The sequence below is a fragment of the Urtica dioica genome, chromosome 4 (genome assembly GCF_054948205.1).
Source record: "Urtica dioica subsp. dioica isolate 48M chromosome 4, U.dioica_male_clone48M_v1_H2, whole genome shotgun sequence".
Classification (NCBI taxonomy): domain Eukaryota; kingdom Viridiplantae; phylum Streptophyta; class Magnoliopsida; order Rosales; family Urticaceae; genus Urtica; species Urtica dioica.
The window spans coordinates 5482670-5506867 of NC_142759.1; the positions used below are offsets into that span (position 1 = coordinate 5482670).

At 32.4% G+C, this 24198-nt stretch overlaps 3 protein-coding genes across 5 annotated transcripts; 2 read left to right on the top strand and 1 right to left on the bottom strand.

Moving 5' to 3' along the window:
• Positions 1-3752: 3752 nt before the first annotated feature.
• Positions 3753-6192, top strand: LOC149399644 (uncharacterized). The gene is made up of 5 exons (XM_089613569.1): positions 3753-4363; positions 4601-4826; positions 5401-5474; positions 5580-5678; positions 5760-6192. Exons 1-5 carry the CDS (start codon positions 3937-3939, stop codon positions 5813-5815), a joined length of 882 nt encoding a protein of 293 aa, XP_089469695.1. The 5' UTR covers positions 3753-3936; the 3' UTR covers positions 5816-6192.
• Positions 6193-6847: 655 nt separating this feature from the next.
• ALDH3F1 (aldehyde dehydrogenase 3F1) lies at positions 6848-10152 on the bottom strand. The gene is made up of 10 exons (XM_089612875.1): positions 9877-10152; positions 9720-9788; positions 9270-9366; positions 8977-9183; positions 8746-8870; positions 8539-8643; positions 8276-8448; positions 8105-8195; positions 7819-7968; positions 6848-7302 (listed from the first exon to the last, which is right to left on the bottom strand). Exons 1-10 carry the CDS (start codon positions 10063-10065, stop codon positions 7066-7068), a joined length of 1443 nt encoding a protein of 480 aa, XP_089469001.1. The 5' UTR covers positions 10066-10152; the 3' UTR covers positions 6848-7065.
• A 10649-nt stretch (positions 10153-20801) lies between these two features.
• LOC149399646 (agamous-like MADS-box protein TM6) lies at positions 20802-22833 on the top strand. 3 transcript variants are annotated; one of them, XM_089612996.1, is made up of 7 exons: positions 20802-21233; positions 21532-21598; positions 21723-21784; positions 22038-22137; positions 22256-22297; positions 22402-22446; positions 22591-22833. In XM_089612996.1, the coding sequence occupies exons 1-7, from the start codon at positions 20860-20862 to the stop codon at positions 22768-22770; spliced, it is 870 nt and encodes a 289-aa protein (XP_089469122.1). In that variant the 5' UTR covers positions 20802-20859; the 3' UTR covers positions 22771-22833. The 3 variants fall into 3 exon arrangements, with proteins under 3 accessions (XP_089469122.1, XP_089469123.1, XP_089469124.1); XM_089612997.1 differs by having other exon boundaries at positions 21735-21784; XM_089612998.1 differs by having other exon boundaries at positions 22402-22450; positions 22591-22690.
• The last annotated feature ends 1365 nt before the right edge of the window (positions 22834-24198 follow it).

Here is a 24198-nt window from a genome sequence, read left to right on the forward strand (position 1 = left end):
TTCGAGATGCTCGGAGAATCGATGGCTCAGATTGACTCAAAAATCGGCGGGGGGAGAGGAATCGGCGGCGGAGAGGAAATCGGCGGCGATGAAGGGGATTGAGGAGAGGCACTTTGTAAATTCGCGAATCGGTTAATTTAATTAACCTACTGGAGTGAGTTAGGTTAATTAATTAACTGATTCGTGAAGGATTTGAAATTCACAAAAAATTAAAAAAAATAATAACTTAAGTCAATTGATATTCAAAGCATTCAATTAATTAACCTAATTCCGAATTCAATCATTTAGTAAATTAACTTTACTCACAAAAAAATCATAACATAAACTAATATTAAACCAATAAGTTAATTAATTAACCTAACTCACTCCAGAAGGTTAATTAAATTAACCTATTCGCGAATTTACCAAGGGCGTTATGGTCTGAGCCGAAAATATGGGCTATTTGCTTAATAAAATGAAACTTGGGCTATTCTCTCAATAAGAATGACAAACTTTGCTAGTTACAACAAATTTCACTTCTTATTTTTATTTTTATGTTTGTAGAAAAATATCTCTTCCACAAAAAAATAAAAAATAAAAAAAATAACTCTTATTAGATAATAAAGATAGATATGATATAAAATAGGTGGTTTTGGGGCAATCTATTGCTGATCTTCGGGTTGATTCTGGGCTTTGGGTTTTTGAGCAGGTGGAGAACGACAATTGTTGGCCTTCAGACACCCTCTGTTGTACTTGTTGGTTGGTGGAGGAACACACGCTTTGCCTTGGCAAGAGGGACCACCCTTGCTTATCGGTCCATACCCGATTGACTTCCCCATTGTGGGACCCACCAAAAGAGAGCACGCGAGCATGGCAACGACACACCAAACAACCGTCTTCGAAATCCCCATCTCTCTCCTTTGTTTTGTGGAAAACGATCGATAAAAGGAATTACGGCTAATAAAAGGGATGATGATGATTTTTTTTTTTTTTTTTTTGTATGTATTTAACGTTGAGTTTTGTGGTGGAATGTTGCAGTGAGTGTGCATGGGATTTATAGTGAGTTTTGTGTCCATTTTTGGGGGTGGTGTAACAATATTGTGAGAATGCAACTTCATATTAGTCTTAATATTGTTTGCTAATTATGTTTGTTATATAACCAGAAAGTGTTCATGTTATTATAAGGCATTTGTTGTTCTAATTTTGACAAGTAGAAGACTATGCGTGGTTTGAACTTTGAACAAAACAGATCATACTTTAACTAACTAAGTTGTGATAGACATTGTATTTCATATAAAAGCGATATCTATTTGCAATATGGAAATATATTTGTGTTTTGTTATTTCAAAGTATATACAGCTATTTTCTACATCTAATAATAATTTCTTGATTGAAAATCATCACTCTAATGTATATTAATTTATTATATAGATTATTACTAATAGCCCTCTCCAATCTCCATTATACTGGTAAATAATCAACGTAGCTTGAATAGCTAATTATTGACCTTTTTAGTTTAGTTTTGTTTTTTTTTCCTCATGAGGTTAGTTGACCTGTATTAAGCAACTTGCTTCCAAACAAATTTCTGAAAGTTCGCCTCACCCAATACACAAAATCAAATGAAGTCATTGTTTTGTTATTTAGTATTTTGCTGGCCTTCTAAATTTTGTCAACAAAACTCACCACAACACACGAACCAACAAATATCTTCAACATAGCCTATAGATTAACTGGCCTCCCGTATACTTTCTTTCAACCTTGATTCTTCAAATACCGTGATAATTATTTTTATTCATAAATATATATATTTATATAATATTTTCCATATTGTTTACGGTTTTGTATATATATATTATTATTTTTTTATTGTTTATAGTTTTTTTTATATGTTTACAATTTTAACAAAGATGAAGACAAAATTTTCTGAAGAGTAAAACATGAAATATTTGCGAAGGTTCTGAAATGCGAGGCTTGGAATTACCATAATCAAACGAGGTATTTGTTAATTTCTCCATTAAAGACGAGTTTCCAAACCGGTCCACTCTTTTTATAGAGTCGAGAAGAACCTCGGGCCTTCGTAGTACCGTTGCTATAATTCCATGGCATTCAATTTTTTTCTTCCTCGGAGCGATTTCAGAACTTAATCAACAAATACCTGTCAAATTAAAGTTTCATATAGCCTTCTTTTTAACATTAATAATTAATAATAATTGTTTGGAGGTTCAATCTAGAATAGCAGTTTTTTTGTGGGACGTTTCGGAAAATTGGTATACTTTGAAGGTTTCAATTTTAATATTGACTTTGCTAAATCGGTATTAAAATATTCCCTGAGAATATCACCATAACACCCATAACACCAATAAGCTAATAACAGGTAAATAACCTTCGATTATGGAATCAAATCTTAAGTGTGAAAAAATATATTTTGACATATAAAACAATTTTCTATACCATTTTTTTTAACAAAATTTAAGTAACTTTCTATGGTTTTAAATACAATCCACAAAACCACCTTTTATTTTTCTTAAACAGCATGACAATGCTTCTTTCCTAATGTGGAACTTTTTCCACTTCCAATCTTTTGAAAAGAAAATCAACAAACTACACCTCCACAAAAATATTTGATAATTTCAAGAATTGTGTTGTAGCCATTAAATTTGTCGATCGAGGATCATATGATTATAAATAAAGATTGTTATTTTGGTGTGTATAGAACATACGGAATACTGTTTTGAGGGGCCAAAACTGTGGAGACCAGGGAGAGTCTCTAGAATAGACATGTGGTTTTGTGGAGGGTTCTAAGAGAATGTTACGTATTTAGTTTACATTTTTTTTTTTTACAATAAGAAGAATTCTGATTTTTTTTTTTCCCTAGCGGATTACACCCAAAAAAAACTTTGAAACATTCCGTCCATTTTTTTAAGGAAACATTCCGTTCATATGACGATGTTTTTTTTCCAAGGTTTCAAATGCCGTTTCGCACCTCATAATTTACGAAAAAAATTGATGAAAAATTGTACGATAAAATTGTGAAAAGAAAAACGGCATATAAGATCAAAGATCACACGAAAATAGTTATGCACAATGTATTAAATATGTATACATATATACATACACATATTTTTCAACTTTTAAACTTGTAAAATGTTATAATATCTATAGATTTAATACGAAATATGTATTGTAAATAGACCAAATACTTATTTTTCGTTTTAATTATCTCGGACCCATACACTATAATGATTACAAAATAAATAGAATACTATGATTTAATTAAAAAATTTAACATAAAAATTTAATTAAGTCGCCACATTAGTACTCAATATATATAGATTACTTTATAATTTCATTTCCTTTTTTATAAAAATTTTAAATTTAGTTTTATCTAATAAACTATATAACATACATGTAATAAAAAGGGAACCAGAGGTACCACTGAAATCACGTGTGGTCTGGTTGCACTATATTGCTGTAGTGGTTGTTCTCGTGTCCGAATCACAGCGGACCTACTTATTTTGCAATAAAAATGACAAAACACAAATCAAACGACATGAATAAGGATAAACGACATACGACGAAAAGTCCAAAACGACAGAAATCGTAATCGACAAAAATCGATGACTTATAAAAACGACAAAAAAACAAATTAAACGACATGAGCAAGAGTAAATAACAAACGACAGAAAAAATGACGAAAATCGAAGACATTAAAAAAAAAAAAAAAAGACGACAACATACACAAATTAAACGACATGAACAAGAGTTAATGACAAACGACATACAACGAAAATCGTCAAAAACGACACAAAACCAGTTAAAAAGTTCGCGAAGTTGACTTGAGATACGGTATGGAATAGCATTACTGAATTTCTCATTTTACATTAAACAGATTTCAATCAATTATATACTGCCACGTGTGCAAACGACTCCTCCCCTCAAATACGAGGCAAGGCACCGATGCAATTATTTTTCCCCCAAATGTCAGGACGTCTTTTCTGGTGCTCGGAAACACCTCTAAGCTTTCATCCCCTGCGGCGCGTCTTACTCTACACAAGCAATCTCCCCCAATTGGATTACGCTGCCCGTAAACAATCTACGGTTCGGATCGCGAACCAGAGGACCCCGACGAAGACGGATCTCTGCCTCATGGCTGATCAAGCTCCGAAACAAATACCAGAAGAGAAGGGGAAGGAAAACGTAAAGGAGAAAGGACGCGCCGGAGAGGAGAATAAATCGCCTTCTCCGGCGACGATTCCTCCTCCGCCTCCGCCGGAGAAGCCGTTGCCGGGAGATTGTTGCGGCAATGGATGCACTCCGTGCGTTTGGGATATCTACTTCGAAGAGCTCGAAGAATACAATAAGCTTTGCAAACCTGATGATTCTGGTCCCAAGTCAAAACCCTAGTTATCTCCAAATTGTGTTTATCTTATCTATCGTTCTTGTCGATGATTTGTATTGATCTTTACTCAATAATAATAATAAAAAAAAATGTCTCTTTTTATTTCTTATGTCGTTTTGGTTTGAAACCCGTCGTTTATTCGCTTGTTTAATGGGCTGGGCTGGGATATTAGGCCGAGTAATTCCTTCTCAACCGCATATATCTACTTCCTTTCCATCGCAGCGTGTCAGTTTGGTAACGCGGATTGTATCAGACACGATCGGAGCGAGACCGAGTCCCGAGCGAGAATGAGAATGAGAATGAGTCGGGCGAGTCTGCTTTTTCTGGCGGTTGCGGTGGTGTTTGGTTACGCGGCGACGGAATCCATAGCCGCCACCTCAGCCTCGGCGTTCGTGCAGAACGTTCTCTACTCCAATAAAATAGTTGTTTTTTCCAAATCATATTGCCCGTACGTCTCTCTTCTCTCTTATCTCTTCTTCTTTTTCTTAGTTTCGTTTGAATTGAAGCTTTTTTTTTAGAAACGATAGTGATTACGAATTAGGCTTGGCTGATGAAAGAGAATCAGAAATTTATCATACGGTCATTGGTTCAGTTTGGTTTCTATATTTTATTTCGAGCTACACCTACAAATAATAGAAAAAGGGCATTGGTATTATCAAATTCGCTGTTTGAGTAGTTTAAAGTTAACATTTTTGGTGTGTTTGAGGCAATTCGAACTTATGGTTTGACACCACGGTTCTGGGTGTGGAATTTACGACAATGTTAACGGTTCATCAAGTTACACTATTTAGCTTATGATCCTTGGCTGTACATTCAAAGGACCATTATAAAGAAAATGTAACAAAATTGATGGATTAAATTTGTGAGATTTCAAAATTTTGCACCACTATTTGCATTAAATGCCTTCGAGGTGTCAAAGATATCATATCAGAAAGAATGATAAAATGGCTTGATAAGGTTTAAAAAGAACATAACTTGATCACCTCACAATACTCGTAACGATGAATCGCTTGTCACTTCAGGTATTGTGCTCGGGCAAAGCGCATGTTGAGCGAACTCGACCAAGAGCCCTTCGTTGTTGAGCTTGATCTTCGAGGTACGCCTCGTTTTTTTGCTTCGTTTGAACACTCAGCTTAAAAGGGTATCGAATTCGAAATAGCTTATCGACGCATCATGTTTGTGTTTATGTGCTTGCTCGCAGATGACGGCGGACAAATTCAGAAAGCTCTTCTTGAGCTGGTTGGCCGGCGAACTGTTCCTCAAGTGTTCGTGTATGGAAAACACATTGGTGGCTCTGATGGTTCGCTCTCTAAGCTCTGTGCTTGTTAGCCCTTTTCTTCTGCTCGTTTTTTTTATTGCTGATGACTTTTGTGAATTGCAGATCTCAGAAGTGCCATTTCAAGCGGCCAATTCCAGCAACTTTTGGGCACCAATTAAGGCCGTGTAAATTTGGCGACAATCATCCAAGTAGGCGAAATATAAGTCTTGATCATCATTGTAGTTGTAGTTTATGTAGCTTGTGTGAATTTGTGGGAATAATAATTGTGATTCTTGGCTAGTAAAAGTATCAAATTTAAGTGGGAGATAGTAAGTGTATATTTGCAATTTGCAAATCATGAGAGCAATGGTATTTGACTTGCATTTGCCCACTATTGTATACTCTTATTACCATGCTCACCAGCTCTAACAGAGAAAATGTATTTACCCTTTAGAGTGTATCCTTACTAGGCACCACAGAGTTTTATGTGGAAATTACATGTGGTTGGGGATTTTCGAAACGCTAAAATAACGTGCGTAATCGTTTTATATTCAAATTACTCGTGTGTCTAGTAAAGTGTCAATTTTACCCTCTCGTTTTGTATATTTTATCATTATTATCAATTTGATTTTTGTATATAAAAATATAAATATTTAGAGTCTTATAACTGTATACTGTGTACAGATGTGCATTCAAAATGTGTATGCAATTTAACCAATGTATACTGATATATGATAGACGTACAATGATTATTTAATTGTATATTGATTATAATGTATAATGAAAACCATACAATATATATTAAAACAGAAAACTGTATACCAAAAGAGTATTATTGTCGTAAATATTTAAGAAGTAACATTTTTTTATGTGTTTTTGAAATTAACGTTATTTAAAATAAATAAAAAAACTCCCAAATACGCTAGTTCTCGGCATTTAAAACTAAGGATGTGAAACAAAAAAAGGACAAAGATTGATTACAATATTTGTAAAGTCAAATGGATCAGTTCACCTAAATCATTTATATTTGAAAGTAGGTAGTTACTCATGAAGTTTTCACCAATATATTTAATTGGAGAATGACTAGAAGACATTTTGCATCCAAACAAATTTAGTATTTTTTTTTTTTTTTTAATTTTCCATCAGATGAGGAGATGGTTCGTTTTCTAATATCTATAAAACGACACATGCTTTTTCTAGCATTTGCCAAAAACGTCCAATTGCTTTAAATGTAAGAATCCGTACCATTCTTTCGAACTGCTTATTTGAGGCCACAAAATAAGTAGTTCAGAACATAATAAAGAAACATGGCCATAGAGTGTCTCGCTTCTAACGTGCACGTTTCAAAATAAAATAAAAAGACATGTAAGTTTCAAACAACTTCCCATGGATTCATTGCAAAATATAGTTGATGCAATCCAACGGCTATCTATCGCTTCAGGCCAAGAAAAAGAAGCAAGATTCCGAAGTAGTCGAATCTGTAGGCCAATCTGATGAACTTGAATTTGAAGGAGTTCCAAGGAGGGTATCTCGGCTCGATCTCGGGGAAGAAACTTCCATTCATAACCGCTTTTTCGTGGCTGAAAGTGTCGAAAGAGTACTTTCCGTGGTACCTCCCGAACCCGCTTTGATCTATGCCTCCAAAAGGCAGTGTGTCGCATAGAAACTGCAACGTAAAAGTGTCACGAAACTAAGTTACGCGGTTTTTTAGAGAGCAAGTAGCCCCTAAACTATTGTGTGGGTGACATTTTAGTCCGTAAACTAACCTTTATGGTAAAATGATCATCGGACTGACTTTGCAGGATTTTATTCATTCTATTAAAACTAAATTATGTTTTTTTTGTTTCTTTATTTTTTTATGAAATTCAACGCTTAAATAATATCTCCTAAAACAAAGTCTTGATTTAAAAATTCAAAATTGTGCAACTTTATTTAGTATTTTAGTATTTGAATCTAATTTAATTACTTTCTTTAATAAATGCAATAAGTTGCAAATATGTTCTAAGTTTTTTAGATTACAGATTTTATTATAAAATAATTAATATTTATATGAAAATGACTATAATGTTGCAAAATCAATATTGAGAATCATTTCACTAAAGAAATAGTTCAAGGATAATTCAAGGACTAGTTGCACTAATTTTTCTTTCAGAAATGTAGTATGAAGAGTAATAGGATTTACTTGAATCATGACATCGTTGAAAGTGACGCTTCCTGAGGATGTTTCTGCCACAATTTGCCGCTTGAATGCATTATCTTTGGTGAATGCGTAAATTGCAAGAGGTTTAGGCCTCGAGTTTATGAACTCGATGCTCTCTTGAATGTTTTTCAGCTGTGAAAATCAAACGGGAAAAAATGTTATTATCTTTGTTATAATTTTTTTTTTTTTTAACGGACATCTTTGTTATAATGTAATAAAGCAAAAGAGAAGTGTCTTTTTTTTTCTTTTTCTTTTTTTGTGCCCTTACAGTTATTATGGGAAGCAACGGGCCAAATATTTCTTCGTTCACGACTGCGGAATCAAGTGGAGGGTCTAACAAGATTGTCGGCTCGATAAACCTAAAAGAAAACCCGATAAACATTGGCCTTTCTCTGAATCTGAAAAATAAATACAAAATAAATAAATAAAAAATTCTCACAAGTTATCTTCATCTAGCGAACCACCATGTACAATCGAGGCGGCTACACGAGGGTCCTTGAGAAGGTTCTTCAGTCTCTCGAACTGGGTCTTGTTAACTATCCGCGCCAAGCTCTTCGTCTCTAATGGATTCTCGCCGTAAAACCTCTTGAGTGTCTTCTTAAACAGCTCAATCTAAAGGCATTTCAAACAATACCGCATGACTTCCATTTACTCAAAAGATAAGTCATCGAGTGTAAATTGCAAAGAAAATGGTAAACTTACCAAATCAGGAGCCATTTTTTCCTCAACCAGAAGATAATCTATCCCAATACACACTTGTCCATTGCCACATCCCCATTTCCCTCCTGTGATCCTTTGCACAGCCACCTTAACACAAAAGAAAAAGAAACACACAAAGTCTTCAGAAGATTTCAAATAGCAATTGAGTCTTAGAAAATCTCAAAAAAAAAAAAAAAAAAAAAAAAAAACCTTGAAATCGGAAAGGTTCGATATGGAATCCAAAATGGCAGGGCATTTCCCGCCGAGCTCCAAGACCACGGGAGTCAAATGCTTCGCGGCCGCGGTCATTACTATTTTCCCAACTCGGGGACTTCCTGAAAGATCGGACCGATAATAATTCTCCATTAATTATTTGCTTGAGTGCCAAGTTAAGTAGTTTTTCACTTTTTTGAGAGTTAATAAACACAAGCAGCAATATACCAGTGTAAAATATCTTGTCCCATTTGTTTAGCAAGAGAAGTTCACAGATTTCAGGGCCTCCCTCAATGACTTTGATGACTTTGGTGTCAAAGTAAAGAGGGATGGTCTTGGCCAGAAAAGAAGAACATGATGGGGCTTGATCGGATGGTTTTAGTACCACCGTATTTCCTGCACATATTGCCCCTATCAATGGATCCAACGCCAAGGCTGCACAAGCAAAAAAAATAAAAAATAAATCCTCACTTAAAAATGTGTCACAAATTAAATATAAATTAGAAAATTATGAGACTCACCAATAGGGAAGTTCCAACATGAGAAAATGAGAATAACACCTAGTGGTTCAGGTACAGTTTGCCCAGTGGCCGGAAAGAAAACAGATGGTACTGAGACCTGTCAAATAAGTAATTAAGTAAACAAAAAAATGAGGAAAATAGAACTTAAACGTTTGACATTGCTAAATAGTTAACGTTTGTTAAATCTTAGGTAAATAGTCATACGTAATGACGTGGCCTAATATATATGGAGGTGACTATTTATCTAAAATTTACGTTTGTAAATACATGAAAATGAGTATTAACCTAAGATTTAACAAACGTTGACTATTTAGCAATGACGTTTAAGGTGATTATTTTCCTCTAATGGAGGAGCCATAAACAAAACATCGTCATATTCACAACAGGTATAATAACATGAACTAAAAGGTGAAAAACAATTTCAATTGAAAAAAAAAAAAAAAAAGTTACCTTTGTAGGGGACATCCATTTCGCCACGTTGTTCAAGCAATATTCAGCTGATTTAATAACTATCCCAATCTATATATACATACATAGTAGTAACTTTAAATATTTGATTGAAAACAACATTAAGAAAATGTCAAGTTCAAGTGTACACTGATTTTACCTCATCCCTATAAGCCTCAGCTTGGGGTTTCCCAAGATCTTCATAAAGTGCCTCGAAAATCTTGTCTTCATTGTCTTCGATTAGCTCTATAAGAGCCTTGAGTTGTTTTTTCCTCCAAGCAAGGCCTCTAGTTTTGCCACTTTTTACGGTTTGCCTTAGTTCAGCCAAGCTTTCCTCTACAGCTTCCATGGTGGATCAAAGATATTAATTGACCTATAAGAAAGAAAGTAGTGTTTTTTTCTTTGTGTTGTTGTAACTCTATCTATGCTCATCTTATTTCCAAGAAGATCACGGAAATCAATAAATGCGATCACCGACCTGTCCTTCCTATATGATGAGTGCATTAATTGAGGACCAACTATATTCAACTCTCTTTATGGGAGATAAACAAATAAAAAAAAAACCACTAAATTGAATTCTTATGAATGTCACGGTTTGATATCAGTTCACATCAGTCCTTATTTTTTATTTTTCCGCTAGTGGGAATTGAACTTAGGATTTCTATTTTAAAAGTGGTGTGTAATTATTAATTAGATTGGACTAGAAACCACACAGCAGTCTTTATTAATCAAAGTCCTTTTTATATATTTTTCTCTTAGTCCTTATATTGTCATTTTGGGTTGATTTTTCCAGGTTTGTCTTGCATCTATTGCTATTTTATTTACACAAAAGGAATTTAGCAATTTAATTTTTTTTATGGCGGAATATGTAACATAAATGTGTGGATTTTATTTTCGTTGAAAATAGTGAACAAAACAAAAACACAAGCAAATTAACATATTTGTAAGTAATCATTTTTATTTTTCTTATCTCATACGGTCGTGCTTCATTTTTCTTATTATTTTTTTTCTTTTTTGTATTTTTCTATAAATTTTGAATAACACTTATTTCAAATAAAAATGAGAAAATAGTTATGTTACTTTTTTTCTCGAAATTTCCACGAGTTCAAAATATAATAAACGAATTTCGGTTCTCACTCAATGCACTTTTATCTTCTTTCAAATTTTCATTTTCAATATAAATAATGCACTATCAAATGAGACATCTTAACTATTTTACTAAAATTTAAAGGAAATGGCGACAAAAATACTCAAAATTTTACGCTAGATACACTTGGCTACACATTCTTTTTTTCAACGGGTAAAATACCTATTGTTTACTTACAGATTCATCGTTACTACTAACGTGTTAAAGTTAACGAAATGCCATGAGTCATGCTATGAGTGAGTTTTTTTTAAGCAAAATACCATTTATATTCTAATAAAAAATACCATTTATATTTGTTTTTAAAACAAAGAAAACTTGGTTTTGATTTTAAAAAAGTTATAAACATTCCCAAGTATAAAAGCTATAAAAATAAATAAATAATCGGGCTAAAAATTAAATTTTGAAAATTTATAATTAGTTTTCTAAAACATTCAGAGATTATTTTCTAATAAGCTATATAGAAGTAAATAAGAGTAGTAAAAAAATTTTATTTTAAAATCAAGTTTTCTTTGATTTAAAAACAAATATAAATGGCATTTTTTTTTTTATCATAATATAAATAGTATTTTGTAAATAAATCAAAAAACCCCTCAGATTGTAAAAACGTAATAGATATAAAATGGTAAATGAACACACAAATTGATGACCCAATTTAACTGATAATGTCTGTGTTTGAGAGCTTTTGCCCGATGAAAAGTAATTTGTTGTGATAATGCATTACAATATAGATTTACTCAACGACTCCTTCGTTAGTTACTCGATCTATGTTTATCTCTGGATTTGCAATTAGGATTTCTCTAAGTTCGAGATCGCTTCTACAAGAATGTTTCTCTCGAGACTCCCACATTCACTTTATGTTTGCTTCTAATACACTCAAACACCGATATAGAAGAAACCCTAACAAACGAACAATACACACTCAAGAGAGTAAGCAACGTACAAACCGTTATTTATTCTCGACAACTCAATAAAATTGTACTAATAATGAATTATCAGTGCATGAGCTTTTAAGGCTGTTTGTGATATATACCTTATATAGCTCTAGGTTTTGAAAATTCCTTAGAATCATATTTTTCACGCGTCTAAGCTTTGAATTAGATTAGGAGTTAACTATAGGTCAAGTCGTCACATAAATTATCTTAAATAATTCCGATAACAATTTCGCGGAGAAATCCACAAATAGACTCATTACGACCTATAACATTTCCATTTTATATTCCTCAATTATTTTTCTTTATGCAGCACCAATCTGAAGAAAACCGTGTTATGAAAATCATAGTCAAAGGTCTTTCTCATTAATGAATAAGACGAGCTTACAGTTGCAGATATTTAAAGTTTGATTTGAATTTAAACTACTGACAGAGCCCATATAAGGTGACACGTAGCATGTAGGTAAAATTAAAAGATTGACGTAATACACACAATCGATTGTTTGATGTTTACAAAATAGATGTTGACGTTTGAACAATAAATTAAAATAAGTAGATACCTCTTCGATTTCTTGTAGGTCAATCTCGATGCTGAGGTTTCAATATTGGTCCGAGTCTTTTGGTGTGGCTTTTTTCAGAGTCTTAATGAATCTTCCACATATGTTGAAGTATAAAACTTGTCTTTATAATATGTGATAAAGTGTAATATATATATATATATATATATATATATATATATATATATATATGATTTGTAAAATAATCAATATTTAATTAACATTTAAGCAATAGCCATATAGAAAATTCTAAGACCAGAAAATTGTCCACTAATTCAAGGCTTAATGGCTTGTTGATATCGAAGGAATGAAAAATATGCAAATATCAAATACTAAAAAATATAGCCCAAATTTGAAAACACTCTGGTTAAAATTCTACAGCAGTATTTTCAAATTTAAAAATCCTAAAAAATTCGGAACTCCAAAATTAATAGAATTTCGGAAACCCTTATATTTTTGAATTATGGTGATTTAAGTATTAATAGACACAATTTATTTATTGTCGGTGTCAAAAATTCTTTAAGTCTTTTTGCGCGAGTACTTCGATTTATGGTGGTTATTATCGGTGATGGACATACATTTATTCATTATTAGTGCCTTAATATCTTAAAAAGTCCTCTGATTTATAAGTGTTGGTGTGATTTTTTTCCCAATAATCCGAATTAAAGGATAAATTCTTCTGAACTAATAATATAGACTTCCGATATTATTACTTGTGTACGGAAAGTATTTATATCTCCCAACAGATGACTTCATACCATGTTCAAATTGCAATTCTGTTCGAATCTGTGATTTTGATGAGTATCAATTGTCGATTTTTACCCGTTTGTGTTTTTATGTGTTCTTCACGATTAAGAGACTGTTGTTTATTTTTTAGTTTTTAAATAAATTACATATATGGCGCGAATGAGTAATTAATAATGGCGCGAATGGTTTTAGTACCACCGTATTCGCTGCACATATTGCCCCTATCAATGGGTCCAATGCCAAGGCTGCACAATTTAGATAGTAAAAAATGTGTTATTTTCATGATTTCTATTGGCATTTTAACTCCTGCTTAATACCTACTTGCAAAAATGTGTCACAAACTAAATTGGAGCTACAAATTAGAAAATATTGAGACTCGCCAGGATTTATGTACAGTTTATCCAGTGGCCTTAAAGAAAACAGATGGTACTGAGCTTCGCCAAATAAATAAATTACAAAAAAAAAAAAAAAAAAAAAATTATCATATTCACATGGGTATAACATGAACTAAAATTACCATTTCATATAAAAAAAAAAAAAAAAAATGCAAAGTACCTTATTTTCGCCAGGTTGTACAAACAATATTCAGCTGACTTAATCTATATATATACATATAGTATTTTGAATATATATTTGATTAAAAACAACATAAAAATGTTAAATTTCAAGTGTACACTGAATAAAACGTAGGATGATCACCACCAATTGTTTAAAGGAGGCGACATTACCTCCTTGTTTGAGGGTGCAAGTTCAAATATCAGCAATCATAATAAATCTTCCACATGTTGAAGTTTAAAGGTATCTTTATAATTTGTGATTTAGTGTCTAATGTATTTGATGATGTATTATACATGGTGTAAAATAAAATATCAAAAAACGTCAGATTAGCAAAATAGTCAATATTTAATTACCATTTTAGTGTAGTAGCCATAAACCATTACAACCGAATATTCAAATACTAGAATACCATCCACTAGTTCACCGTTTTTTGAATATTAAAGGAATGAACAAAATATGCAATATGTCCAAATAATAAAAAATCGTTTGACATTTGTGTTTCTTTTTGGGATTCTGTTACATGTGTTTATTAGTTGGAGTCATCATATCGCGATGTTGGGTTTGAATTGAAATGCACTTGATCAGTCAAAGTTGTTTCGTCGTGGATCATACAATCTTGAGAAAGTTTGTTTCTGTGAGTGTTTCATCTTCTTGGTTGAAATCATTGCTATTTGGGTTTTTAATTGTTGGTTCCAGATTCTTTAACTAACGGTAATTAACGTTGTTTTTCATGGTTTCCCATATTTTACGTCTAAATCTTTTATAGTTAATTATTATAAATTTTTGTTAGTTAACGTTAACAGTTTGATAGCATTCGAGTTTATTTTTCTTCAGATTTGTTAACTAACGTTAATAGGTTATGAGTGTAGTTTTTTTTTTGTTTTTTTAACTTCTTAGTTTGCACCGTTCATCATAATATTTTTTTTGTTAATAGTTACTGTTTTGTGGATAATAATCGTGTATATTTCATGATTGAGTTTTTCTTCGTAATTGTTTCTATTTTTTTCTCATATTTTTTTTAATGAAAATTAAGATTCGATTTTTTTTTTTTTTTTATGAAAGCAGTCACTTATTTTGAAGGATTGTAATTATAAACGAAACACATATTTATCTTCAAAAAATTGACGGCAAAGAGCCGGTATTTGCGTAAGCTAATAATAAGCAATGACTATTTAACTATAACGTTTGAAACGTTGGCCAAATTAAAATTATACTAAAGTGCCTTTGCAAAAATATGAAAATAAAATCAAATAAAAATGGAAGAACATCGTTTTGGAGCCCGAGACAAGGCTAAAATCATGCAATGCTTGTGACAAAGTCACACGATTGTTTTTATTGACCCATTTACACTAAAAAAAACACTACTAATTTGTGAAATTCCGACGTGATATCTTGTTAAGAATGATTTTTGGAGAGAGAGAGAGAGAGAGAGAGAGAGAGAGAGACTAATAAATTCGAATTTCAATCATTTATTAACATCTTGCTAATTAAGAAATTGATTTTTTTTAATTTTGAAAATAAATATAATTACTTAATTAATAGAGGTAAATTAGGTATAGAAAATTTGATTTGAATGCTAATTTTTTTAGAAAGATTGAAACGTTGGCTAACATGAAATTTCAACGTTTCAAGTGGCTTAGTTGGTAATAATAGGCACTCTAGCAAATTAACCATATTAGCCAACGTTTTGGTTCTAAAATTTTGAAGAATTTATTTTTATCTCGTGATGGTTCTTCATCTTTCCCAACCTCCGCTCCAATCTACATCACTCTCTCTTGGTTGATTTTGTATTTTTTTTATACCAAATTGCGTAGTTAATAATTAGTAATAACAGTTAGAGTAACAATTATTTTTCTTATGTCAATTTTTTAATGAATTTTCAGTTAATTTTGATTAATTATTGTTATTAGGTCGTTGATTAAGTATGGTTATGGATTTTTTTTTTTTTACTTTTGAATCGTCATTAGATTTTTGTTAATTATCGTTAATTTTCGTCAATAAATGACTGCGTTTTCAAATTTTTGGTGCAGTAACAATTTTAAATTTATTTTATAAGAAAAATTAAAGTGTAACAATTTCTTTTTTGAATTTTTAGAAATATTAATTGTGTTATGGGTTATGGTTTTTTTTCGTATAAATTTTTTCTATTTTGGGGTCAGTTTAACTTTATTTATTTAATACAATTTCATTTATAAAATAAAAAGCTAATATACTTTTGGGAAAAATAAAAATTAGTCAAAAGGATTGAAAATAGCGTCATGATTCAAAAAAAAAAAAATAGCGTCGACGTAATATTACACTTATATAGCGAACCTATATAAATCCGTCTCTGCCCTTTAACGCTTCCTAAAAAAATCATATTGCTTCTAGACACAAACTACAAGAGTATTTTATGAGCATCAATAATGGAGAAGGGGAAAGGGAAAAGGAATGGGAAGGAAAAGGCGAAACGCCCTAGGGAAGAAGACGAAGGCTGGTTCATGTCCTATCCGAACAAGTCATCTTTCGTCATGACACTTAAACCTCAGGCGCCGGAAGTCAAGATCTTCCGCACACCATACATCAGTGCACTGGCCCTTCGCGCGCGAGGTGATTATAGGATTATTTTCATTCGACATATGTAGGAAGGTTTCGATTTATGGATGAATAACAATGTGATTATACAGAGGAGGAGGAGCGAAAAAAGAGATGAAACGACGTGTTATGATGAGGAACTGGGAGTATCTCACACGTAAGAAGACATTTCTTGGCCACGGGTCAGGATCAAGACAACTATTTCATCCAGCAATAGTTGACTTGGCTTCCGGTGAGACCATCCGCTCGCTCGAAGACCCCGAAGCTCGTCTTTGAGACCTCGGTTGGGCTTGGTCGGACGTGCCCAACTTTGCGGTCTTCAGGTGAGGAGAACAGGAATTGTCTCTCTCCAAGGATTTCTCGGAAACACAGATCCGCAGGTCCATGCGCGTTCTTGCCTCGATGAATTCAATGGTGAAGAGCCTGGCCAGCCAGCCGAGTCGGGCGAGAAGGAGGATAACTAGAAGGATCATGTAGTCGTTCGTCAATATCTGTTAAAAAAGTTTAAACAGTATTTGGGCCGTTCATTGCAGTGGGCCTATTTACAATTTGAAACTTCAACATTAAATTAAATTCCCTTCTTTATTTATAATGTCCAAAACTAAGATAACTCATATACACAAATGATGTGGGACTTTTTTTTGCTCTACAAACTGCATACCAAAGTGAATGTGTGAGATAGAAGTTTCAGACGTTGGATAATGATGTGATGTCAAAATAATCACACATTCAATTGTATTTTCTAGAGCGTGTAGTGTAGTGTTATTGCTTTTATCTCACAATAATCACTTTGGGCCACATCATTGTGTACATTTCTCTATAACCAAACTCAAATCATACACGAAAATATATATATATATATATATATATATATATATATATATATATATATATAGGGAAAATAACACATTTATACCCTATGTTTTAGTGAAATGTCGAGTTTAACCATCAGTTTTCAAAAATATCGAGTTCATACCCTCTGTTTAACTAAAATGACGAAATTATACCCTGAAATGAATAACAGCGTCACAAATCTCCCTTTCATATATTAACTCTTATATAAGAAAAACCAAATCAAATCTAAATCACTGCTCTAACTTCCAAATTCTCAATTTTGAAATAAAAATAGCCTTAAATTGAAATTAAATAATAAAACTCATACCTCCTAAGAAATGACTTCATTCCGTGTTCGAATTGTAACTCTAAATCCTGGATTCTCTGTTCGAATATGCGATTTTGATGACTATCAACTATCGATGTTTACCTCTTTGACTCTTTCTGTGTTCTTCACGATTAAGAGACCGTTGTTTATTTTTTAGTTTTTAAATAAATTACATATGTGGCGCGAATGAATAAAGATAATTGGTGTTTATATATAAATATTATAGTCAACGTCAATGAAAAGTCAATAAAAAGAATATTCGTGACACTGTTGTCTATTTCAGAGTATAATTTCGTCATTTTAGTTAAACAGGGGGTATAATTTCGTCATTTTAGTTAAACAGAGGGTATGAACTCGACATTTTTGAAAACCGAGGGTTAAACTCGACATTTCACTAAAACACAGAGTATAAATGTGTTATTTTCCCATATATATATATATATATATATATATATATATATATATATATATGTATATATATGCCAAAAAGCTATACACAAATATTAATGGGTAAACAAAACAAACATACATATATCTAATACACAAGAGCTAATTTGCGTCATTTTGTTCAATGAATCCAGTGGCAGAAAAAAACACATCTTCTCAGTCACTGGAAGATGCACGAGATTTTCGGGGAGTCCTCCAGTATTCATCTTCAGATCCTTTGTCTCTGCCGAGGCCCTCGGGTGATGAGATTTGGAAGACTGGTGGGAAGCTATTCGGGTCAGCATTTTTCTTAAAACACAGTGATCCCAGTTCTCCATTTGGACTAACGTCATCATCAATTAATTTCAAATCTGGATTATCTGCCTTTGCCTCCGGAGAGTTAAAAGATCTATTATTTGTATCGATATGTCTGTTTGTGCTAGACTCTTCCACTTCAATGCATCGAACTTCCTTACAGACATTGTCCAAATCATCGTCAGAGTACACTCTTTGCTCTCTTCCAAGTGCGAATCAATTTCAACGAAATTTGGAATCCTGGCTGACATTTTGGGGAGATGACGAGCCCGATGGCAAGGAATTCTCGATCGAATTCATGCTCGTGGTAGAAGTTCTCATCGGAATTACTGCTTTGCACATCTGAGTTGCGAGCTGTATCAAACGATCTGATACGGCTGTCGTTCTGATGCGACTGAGGCAAAACAAGAGCCCTTGGTGCTTGATGGTCATAGTCCCACGAACTTCGTACTCGTAATTTTGGGTAATACTGATCCAAATCGACCTGAAAGTGTATAATTATTGAAAGAATATCGGCAAGGAAATAAAAGGACTTTTTTAAGTAGCTAAACATATTTGTAAGTAATCATTTTTATTTTTCTAATCTCATACAGTCGTGCTTCATTTTTCTTATTAATTTTTTTTTTTCTATCAATTTTGAGTAACACTTTCAAATAAAAATAAGAAAATAGTTATGCTACTTCTTTTCTCGAAATTTCCACGACTTCAAAATATAATAAATGAATTTCGGTTCTCACTCAATGCACTTTTATCTTCTTTTAAATTTTTATTTTCAATATAAATAATGCACTATCAAATGAGAAATTTTAACTATTTTATTAGTATTTAGAGGAAATAGCGGCAAATTGTCCACTAATTCAAGGCTTAATGGCTTGTTGATATTAAAGGAATAAAAAAATGCAAAAATCAAATACTAAAAAAAATAGCCCAAATTTGAAAACACTCTGGTTAAAATTCTACATCAAATTTAACTCGACCAGATCATAAAAACCCTAAAAAATTCGAAACTCCAAAATTAATAGAATTTGGTAAACCCTTATATTTTTGAATTATGGTGATTTAAGTATTAATAGACGCAATTTATTTATTGTCAGTGCCAAAAATTCTTTCAAGTCTTTTTGGGATATTACTTCGATTGTTTATCGGTGATGGACATACATTTATTCATTATTAGTGCCTTAATTTCTTAAAAAAGTCCTCTGATTTATAAGTGTTGGTGTGATTTTTTTTCCCAATAATCCGAATTAAAGGATAAATTCTTCTGAACTAATAATATAGACTTCCGATATTATTACTTGTGTACGGCAAGTTCATACTTTTTTTTTTTAAGAAAGCAAGTTCATACTTTGATATGGCTTATTGCACATGTGATTTCTCTTCTCTTGGTATCAAGTCATTATATATCGAGCTGAAATTCACTTTTCAATAAACACAAATAAGTTATCTACACAAGTATATCATATACATATAGGTGATTTTTTTATTTATTATTTACACGAGTGATTTGCATTTGTTTATATATAGCAAAAGAATCTTTGTTTAAGAATATAATAGTATTAATATTAGTTGGTTACACATAGTATATAGGTGATTTTTTTTAAAAAAATATTTATGTACGGCTGTTTTTTTTTTCTTGCAACGAGCAGAAAGTGATTTAAGCATACTAGCCCAAATTAACCCACCAATATTAGGAGAATAGTCAAAGTTTGAATAAATTAAGTGAATAACTCAATTAGTATTTCACTACCTAAATTACCCTCATATATAAGAGCAAAACTCAATTTTCCCAAAAACCTAAACTTAAACTCGTTCTCATCTTCGTCCATTTCATGCCACCGATCGCCGCCAATCCATTTCACGCCGTCGATCGCCGCCGATCCATTTCACGCCGCCGCGCCGTCGCCAATCGTCGTCCATCCTCGTTGCTGATCCCTAACGTCGCCGGCGAGATCCGCCATAGACGCCGTCAAGATCCGCCATAGACGGCGTCGATTCCGTCGAGCTCCGGCGGCAGCGATGCTCAGAGAATCGGTGGCTCAGATTGACTCGAAAATCGGAGGGGGGAGAGGAATCGGCGGCGGAGAGGAAATCGGCGGCGATGGAGGAGATTGAGGAGAGGCACTTTGTAAATTCGCGAATCGGTTAATTTAATTAACCTACTGGAGTGAGTTAAGTTAATTAATTAACTGATTCGTTAAGGATTTGAAATTCACAAAAAAATTAAAAAAATAATAACTTAAGTCAATTGATATTCAAAGCATTCAATTAATTAACCTAATTCCGAATTCAATCATTTAGTAAATTAACTTTACTCACAAAAAAATCAGAACCTAAACTAATATTCAACCAATAAGTTAATTAATTAGCCTAACTCACTCCAGTAGGTTAATTAAATTAACTTATTCGCGAATTTACCAAGGATGTTATGGTCTGAGCCGAAAATATGGGCTATTTGCTTAATAAAATGAAACTTTGACTATTCTCCCAATAAGAATTACAAACTTGACTAGTTACAACAAATTTCACTATATATAAATTAGATACAAGATTATTACATAAATATAAAATTCACATATAAGTTTTCAAATATCTATATAGTTATTGACCACTAAGACCCTCACGTGACCATACACTTCTCCAAGCTACGCAACAACGTAACTTTCTATTTTCCAATATCCTATTATAGAAACCCTAATCACTTTACTCTTCTTCTTCTTCTTCGCCTTCTATGCAACTCTCTCTTATTCATTTCCTTCAAACCAAAAATCCAAAAACAAGAATGGAGAGTAGTTCCTTTCTTAAATATTCCAGTCACGATAACGATGATGATAATAATCTCTCGATCCCCAGAGACCGATATTTGAAGAACGATCACGACGATCAAGATCAGAAGTCAACGACGAATCAGAAAGCGGGTCGAGGGAAGATCGAGATGAAGCCCATAACGAACCCGACGAACAGACAAGTGACGTACTCGAAGAGAAGAAGTGGAATAATCAAGAAGGCCAGAGAGCTCGCTGTTTTGTGCGACGCCAAAGTCTCTCTCATCTTGGTCTCACACAACAATACCAGAGTGCATGAATACACCAGCCCAAATGTCACGTAAATATATATTTTTTTCATTATTATTATCTCTGTGTTTCGGCCGGGTTTAAGATAATATACTTTAATTTATACATCTTTTTCGTATGAATATATAGTATATAGTTTAAAACTACAATTTTTTTTGCTTGACTTTGAGTTGTATTGTTTAGATCAGTGTCTGTTTTGGTATATTAACAGACCTTAAATTAAATTTTTGCGGGTTGATTTTCAAATTAAGGCAGGAATGTATTTTCGTTAATTAAAATAAGTAAGCTTTCTGGTTAATTAATTGGTTTTTATTATTTGTCTCTGGTAGGACTAAGGAAATGCTTGACATGTACCAGAACACAAGAGGGATAGATCTGTGGAGGCCACAATACGAGGTTGATTATTAATTGTTATTTCATTACTATCAGAAATCTAATTTTTCGCACACACACATTGTACACATATATATTATGCTACTACCTTTTATTTATGTTTTATTAATAATAAAAATTGTGGCAGAGAATGCAACAGACCTTGGGGCAGCTGAAGGAGAAGAACCATGAACTGAGGAGAGATATCAGGTGTTGTGTATCTTAATTTATTACGAATAATCTGCTAATTATAAGATTATAAGTGCGTATATATGCGTTTCTCTATTGCTTGTTTTATCTATTATTTTCCTATTTTCTAATATTCAACTTTGAGCAATTTTATTGGGACTTGTCTATATACGGTAGGAGCAACTGATAGCCTTTTTTTTTTTTCCTTCCTTCACTAATGTGTCATTTTCTTGATTCGTTAATATGGTTTTTTTTTATTATTATTGATATATAGGCAAAGAATGGGTAGTGATTTGGAAGATTTGAGCTTCATTGAGTTAAGTGCTCTTGAAGACGACATGTCTAGAGCTGTGGACTCTATTCGTGACACAATGGTAATCACGAGGTCTAATTGTTCGAATTTTCGAATACTTTTTTACTATGAATTATAATTTGGAGCAATATTATATTATATATGTATCTGTTTTTTTTTTTTTTTTTGCCTGTGGTTAGTACAACAAGTTTCGGACTCAGACTGTGACTAGCAAGAAAAAGGTAATAACAGTAATAGGCTAACAGTAATTACAGCAAAATCAACAGCCATTAAAAATATTACACAAATCACGAATTTATTACATATCTTTTTATTTGATAAACAGGTAAAGAGCTTAGAGGACAGAAACCTTGCTCTCTTTCACGCCTACGTACGTAAGAAATATATGAACTATGTTAGAATTAGATAGCTCTTATAACAATCAAATTACTACACACTCATTAATTTACTCTTTTTTGTATTATAGTTACATTTAGCAAATTTTTATTTGGGATACCAAATTGTGGTTATATAGCAAGCAAGGTTTGAGGATTCGGCGGCGTACGGATCAGTGGAGGATGACGTGGCAGGAATCAGATACGAATGCATGGAAGTGTTTCCAAATGGAGCTCCAACTCCGAGTGTGTGCACTTTCCGACACGGCCAAGGCGGAGAAGGAGGGTTCGATCCTTACGCCGAGCTTCGTCTCGGTTGAGAATATATATTAGAGCTCAATTTATTATAAAAAAAAAAAATCCTTTGGCGCTATATATATATATATATATATATATATATATAGCTCAACAGTTGCTACTTAATTTACACTACTTATTGTGATTCTCATTTATTGAGGGCTGTGATGATATCATGATTTGAAAAATGACTAAGAGATGCTAGATATTAACTAATGTTTTTGCCAATATTTGACTTAATTAAGTAACTGTTATTGTTATTTAGTCAAGCTCGCAAATATGCAACAATGTACGTCCCAGGCTATCCGGTGTGACAATGAATATGTTTTGTAAGTTAATACGTACACTCAGGAATTCGTATATTATTGTTTTTTTTAGGGAATATATTATTGTTTATATAAGCGACTAGTTGTAGTTTTTTGAGGGTTAAATATGTAATTATTGATTCATGATTTAAATCCCGTCTATTATGTCCAAAACCCATTTGCCTTATGTCACTACTACAACAGATGATTGCACAACGGATTTTCAAAATATTGTCAGTGCAAAGTTTAATTTACATGTTTGAATGGTTGATTTTTATAAGGAAAAATTACAAGTTCTTAGGGGATTCTTTTTCAAAATAACGGTGAAATCAAAACATGTCGAAAATGTTGTTTTTCAAATATTTAGGGCGATGATACAATTTGAGTATACAATATGTATTATATAGTTATTAAACATCTATAAAAAAACATCATAATACTCTAATGAAACATCAGTATATACATTTGTAAATGTACACATTTTATAGGTACAAGACTATATACAGTTATTGATGTTAGAAAAATCTCATTAGTAAACGGTTTTTTCTTGCGTGTGACTTTTAACACATTTTCAAGTTGTAAAAGATATTATAAGAAAAAAGCATGCATGATTCAAACACAGACGTCTTCAATTTCAAAGAATTACACAATAATCTTAACTCTTCACCGGACAAAAGCTATTTTTTTTTATATATAACATGATATGCACGTTATATATGCGATAATTTTCAAAAACCTACTACCACGTGTAATTTTCACTCTTAAAAATCATCGTGTAATTAATTGACATTAGTTTAAAAAAATAATGAATCTCGCCCGTAGCATGGTTTCATAAACCTTTAAATTGTTGGTTTATGGTGGTTTATAAGTGTCAATAGATACAATTTATTTATTGTTGGCGTCAAGTGCTTCGATTATGGTGAGTTGCAAGTGGTGATGGACATAAATTTATTCATTATTAGTGTCGATATTCTTCAAAAAATTTATAAGTAACTTTGATTAAGGTCCGTAAGCGTTTATATTGTCTTACCTGTGAATTTTTTTTATAACGAATAAACATAAAATCGTCTGAAATTAAAAGAATAAATTGTCAATTATGTTTATTTTGGATATACAATTCGAAAACATGAAACATTGGTTTATACA

Coding starts and splice junctions, on each gene's coding strand:
- LOC149399644 (XM_089613569.1), top strand. CDS start 3,937: ATGCAATTATTTTTCCCCCAAATGTCAGGACGTCTTTTCTGGTGCTCG. Junction 4,827..5,400: donor TTTTCCAAATCATATTGCCC/GTACGTCTCTCT, acceptor TTGTCACTTCAG/GTATTGTGCTCGGGCAAAGC. Junction 5,679..5,759: donor ACACATTGGTGGCTCTGATG/GTTCGCTCTCTA, acceptor TGTGAATTGCAG/ATCTCAGAAGTGCCATTTCA.
- ALDH3F1 (XM_089612875.1), bottom strand. CDS start 10,065: ATGGAAGCTGTAGAGGAAAGCTTGGCTGAACTAAGGCAAACCGTAAAA. Junction 7,969..8,104: donor CGTTGCTTCCCATAATAACT/GTAAGGGCACAA, acceptor TGATTTTCACAG/CTGAAAAACATTCAAGAGAG. Junction 7,303..7,818: donor TCAACGATGTCATGATTCAA/GTAAATCCTATT, acceptor TTTACGTTGCAG/TTTCTATGCGACACACTGCC.
- LOC149399646 (XM_089612996.1), top strand. CDS start 20,860: ATGCAACTCTCTCTTATTCATTTCCTTCAAACCAAAAATCCAAAAACA. Junction 21,234..21,531: donor TACACCAGCCCAAATGTCAC/GTAAATATATAT, acceptor TGTCTCTGGTAG/GACTAAGGAAATGCTTGACA. Junction 21,785..22,037: donor GAACTGAGGAGAGATATCAG/GTGTTGTGTATC, acceptor ATTGATATATAG/GCAAAGAATGGGTAGTGATT.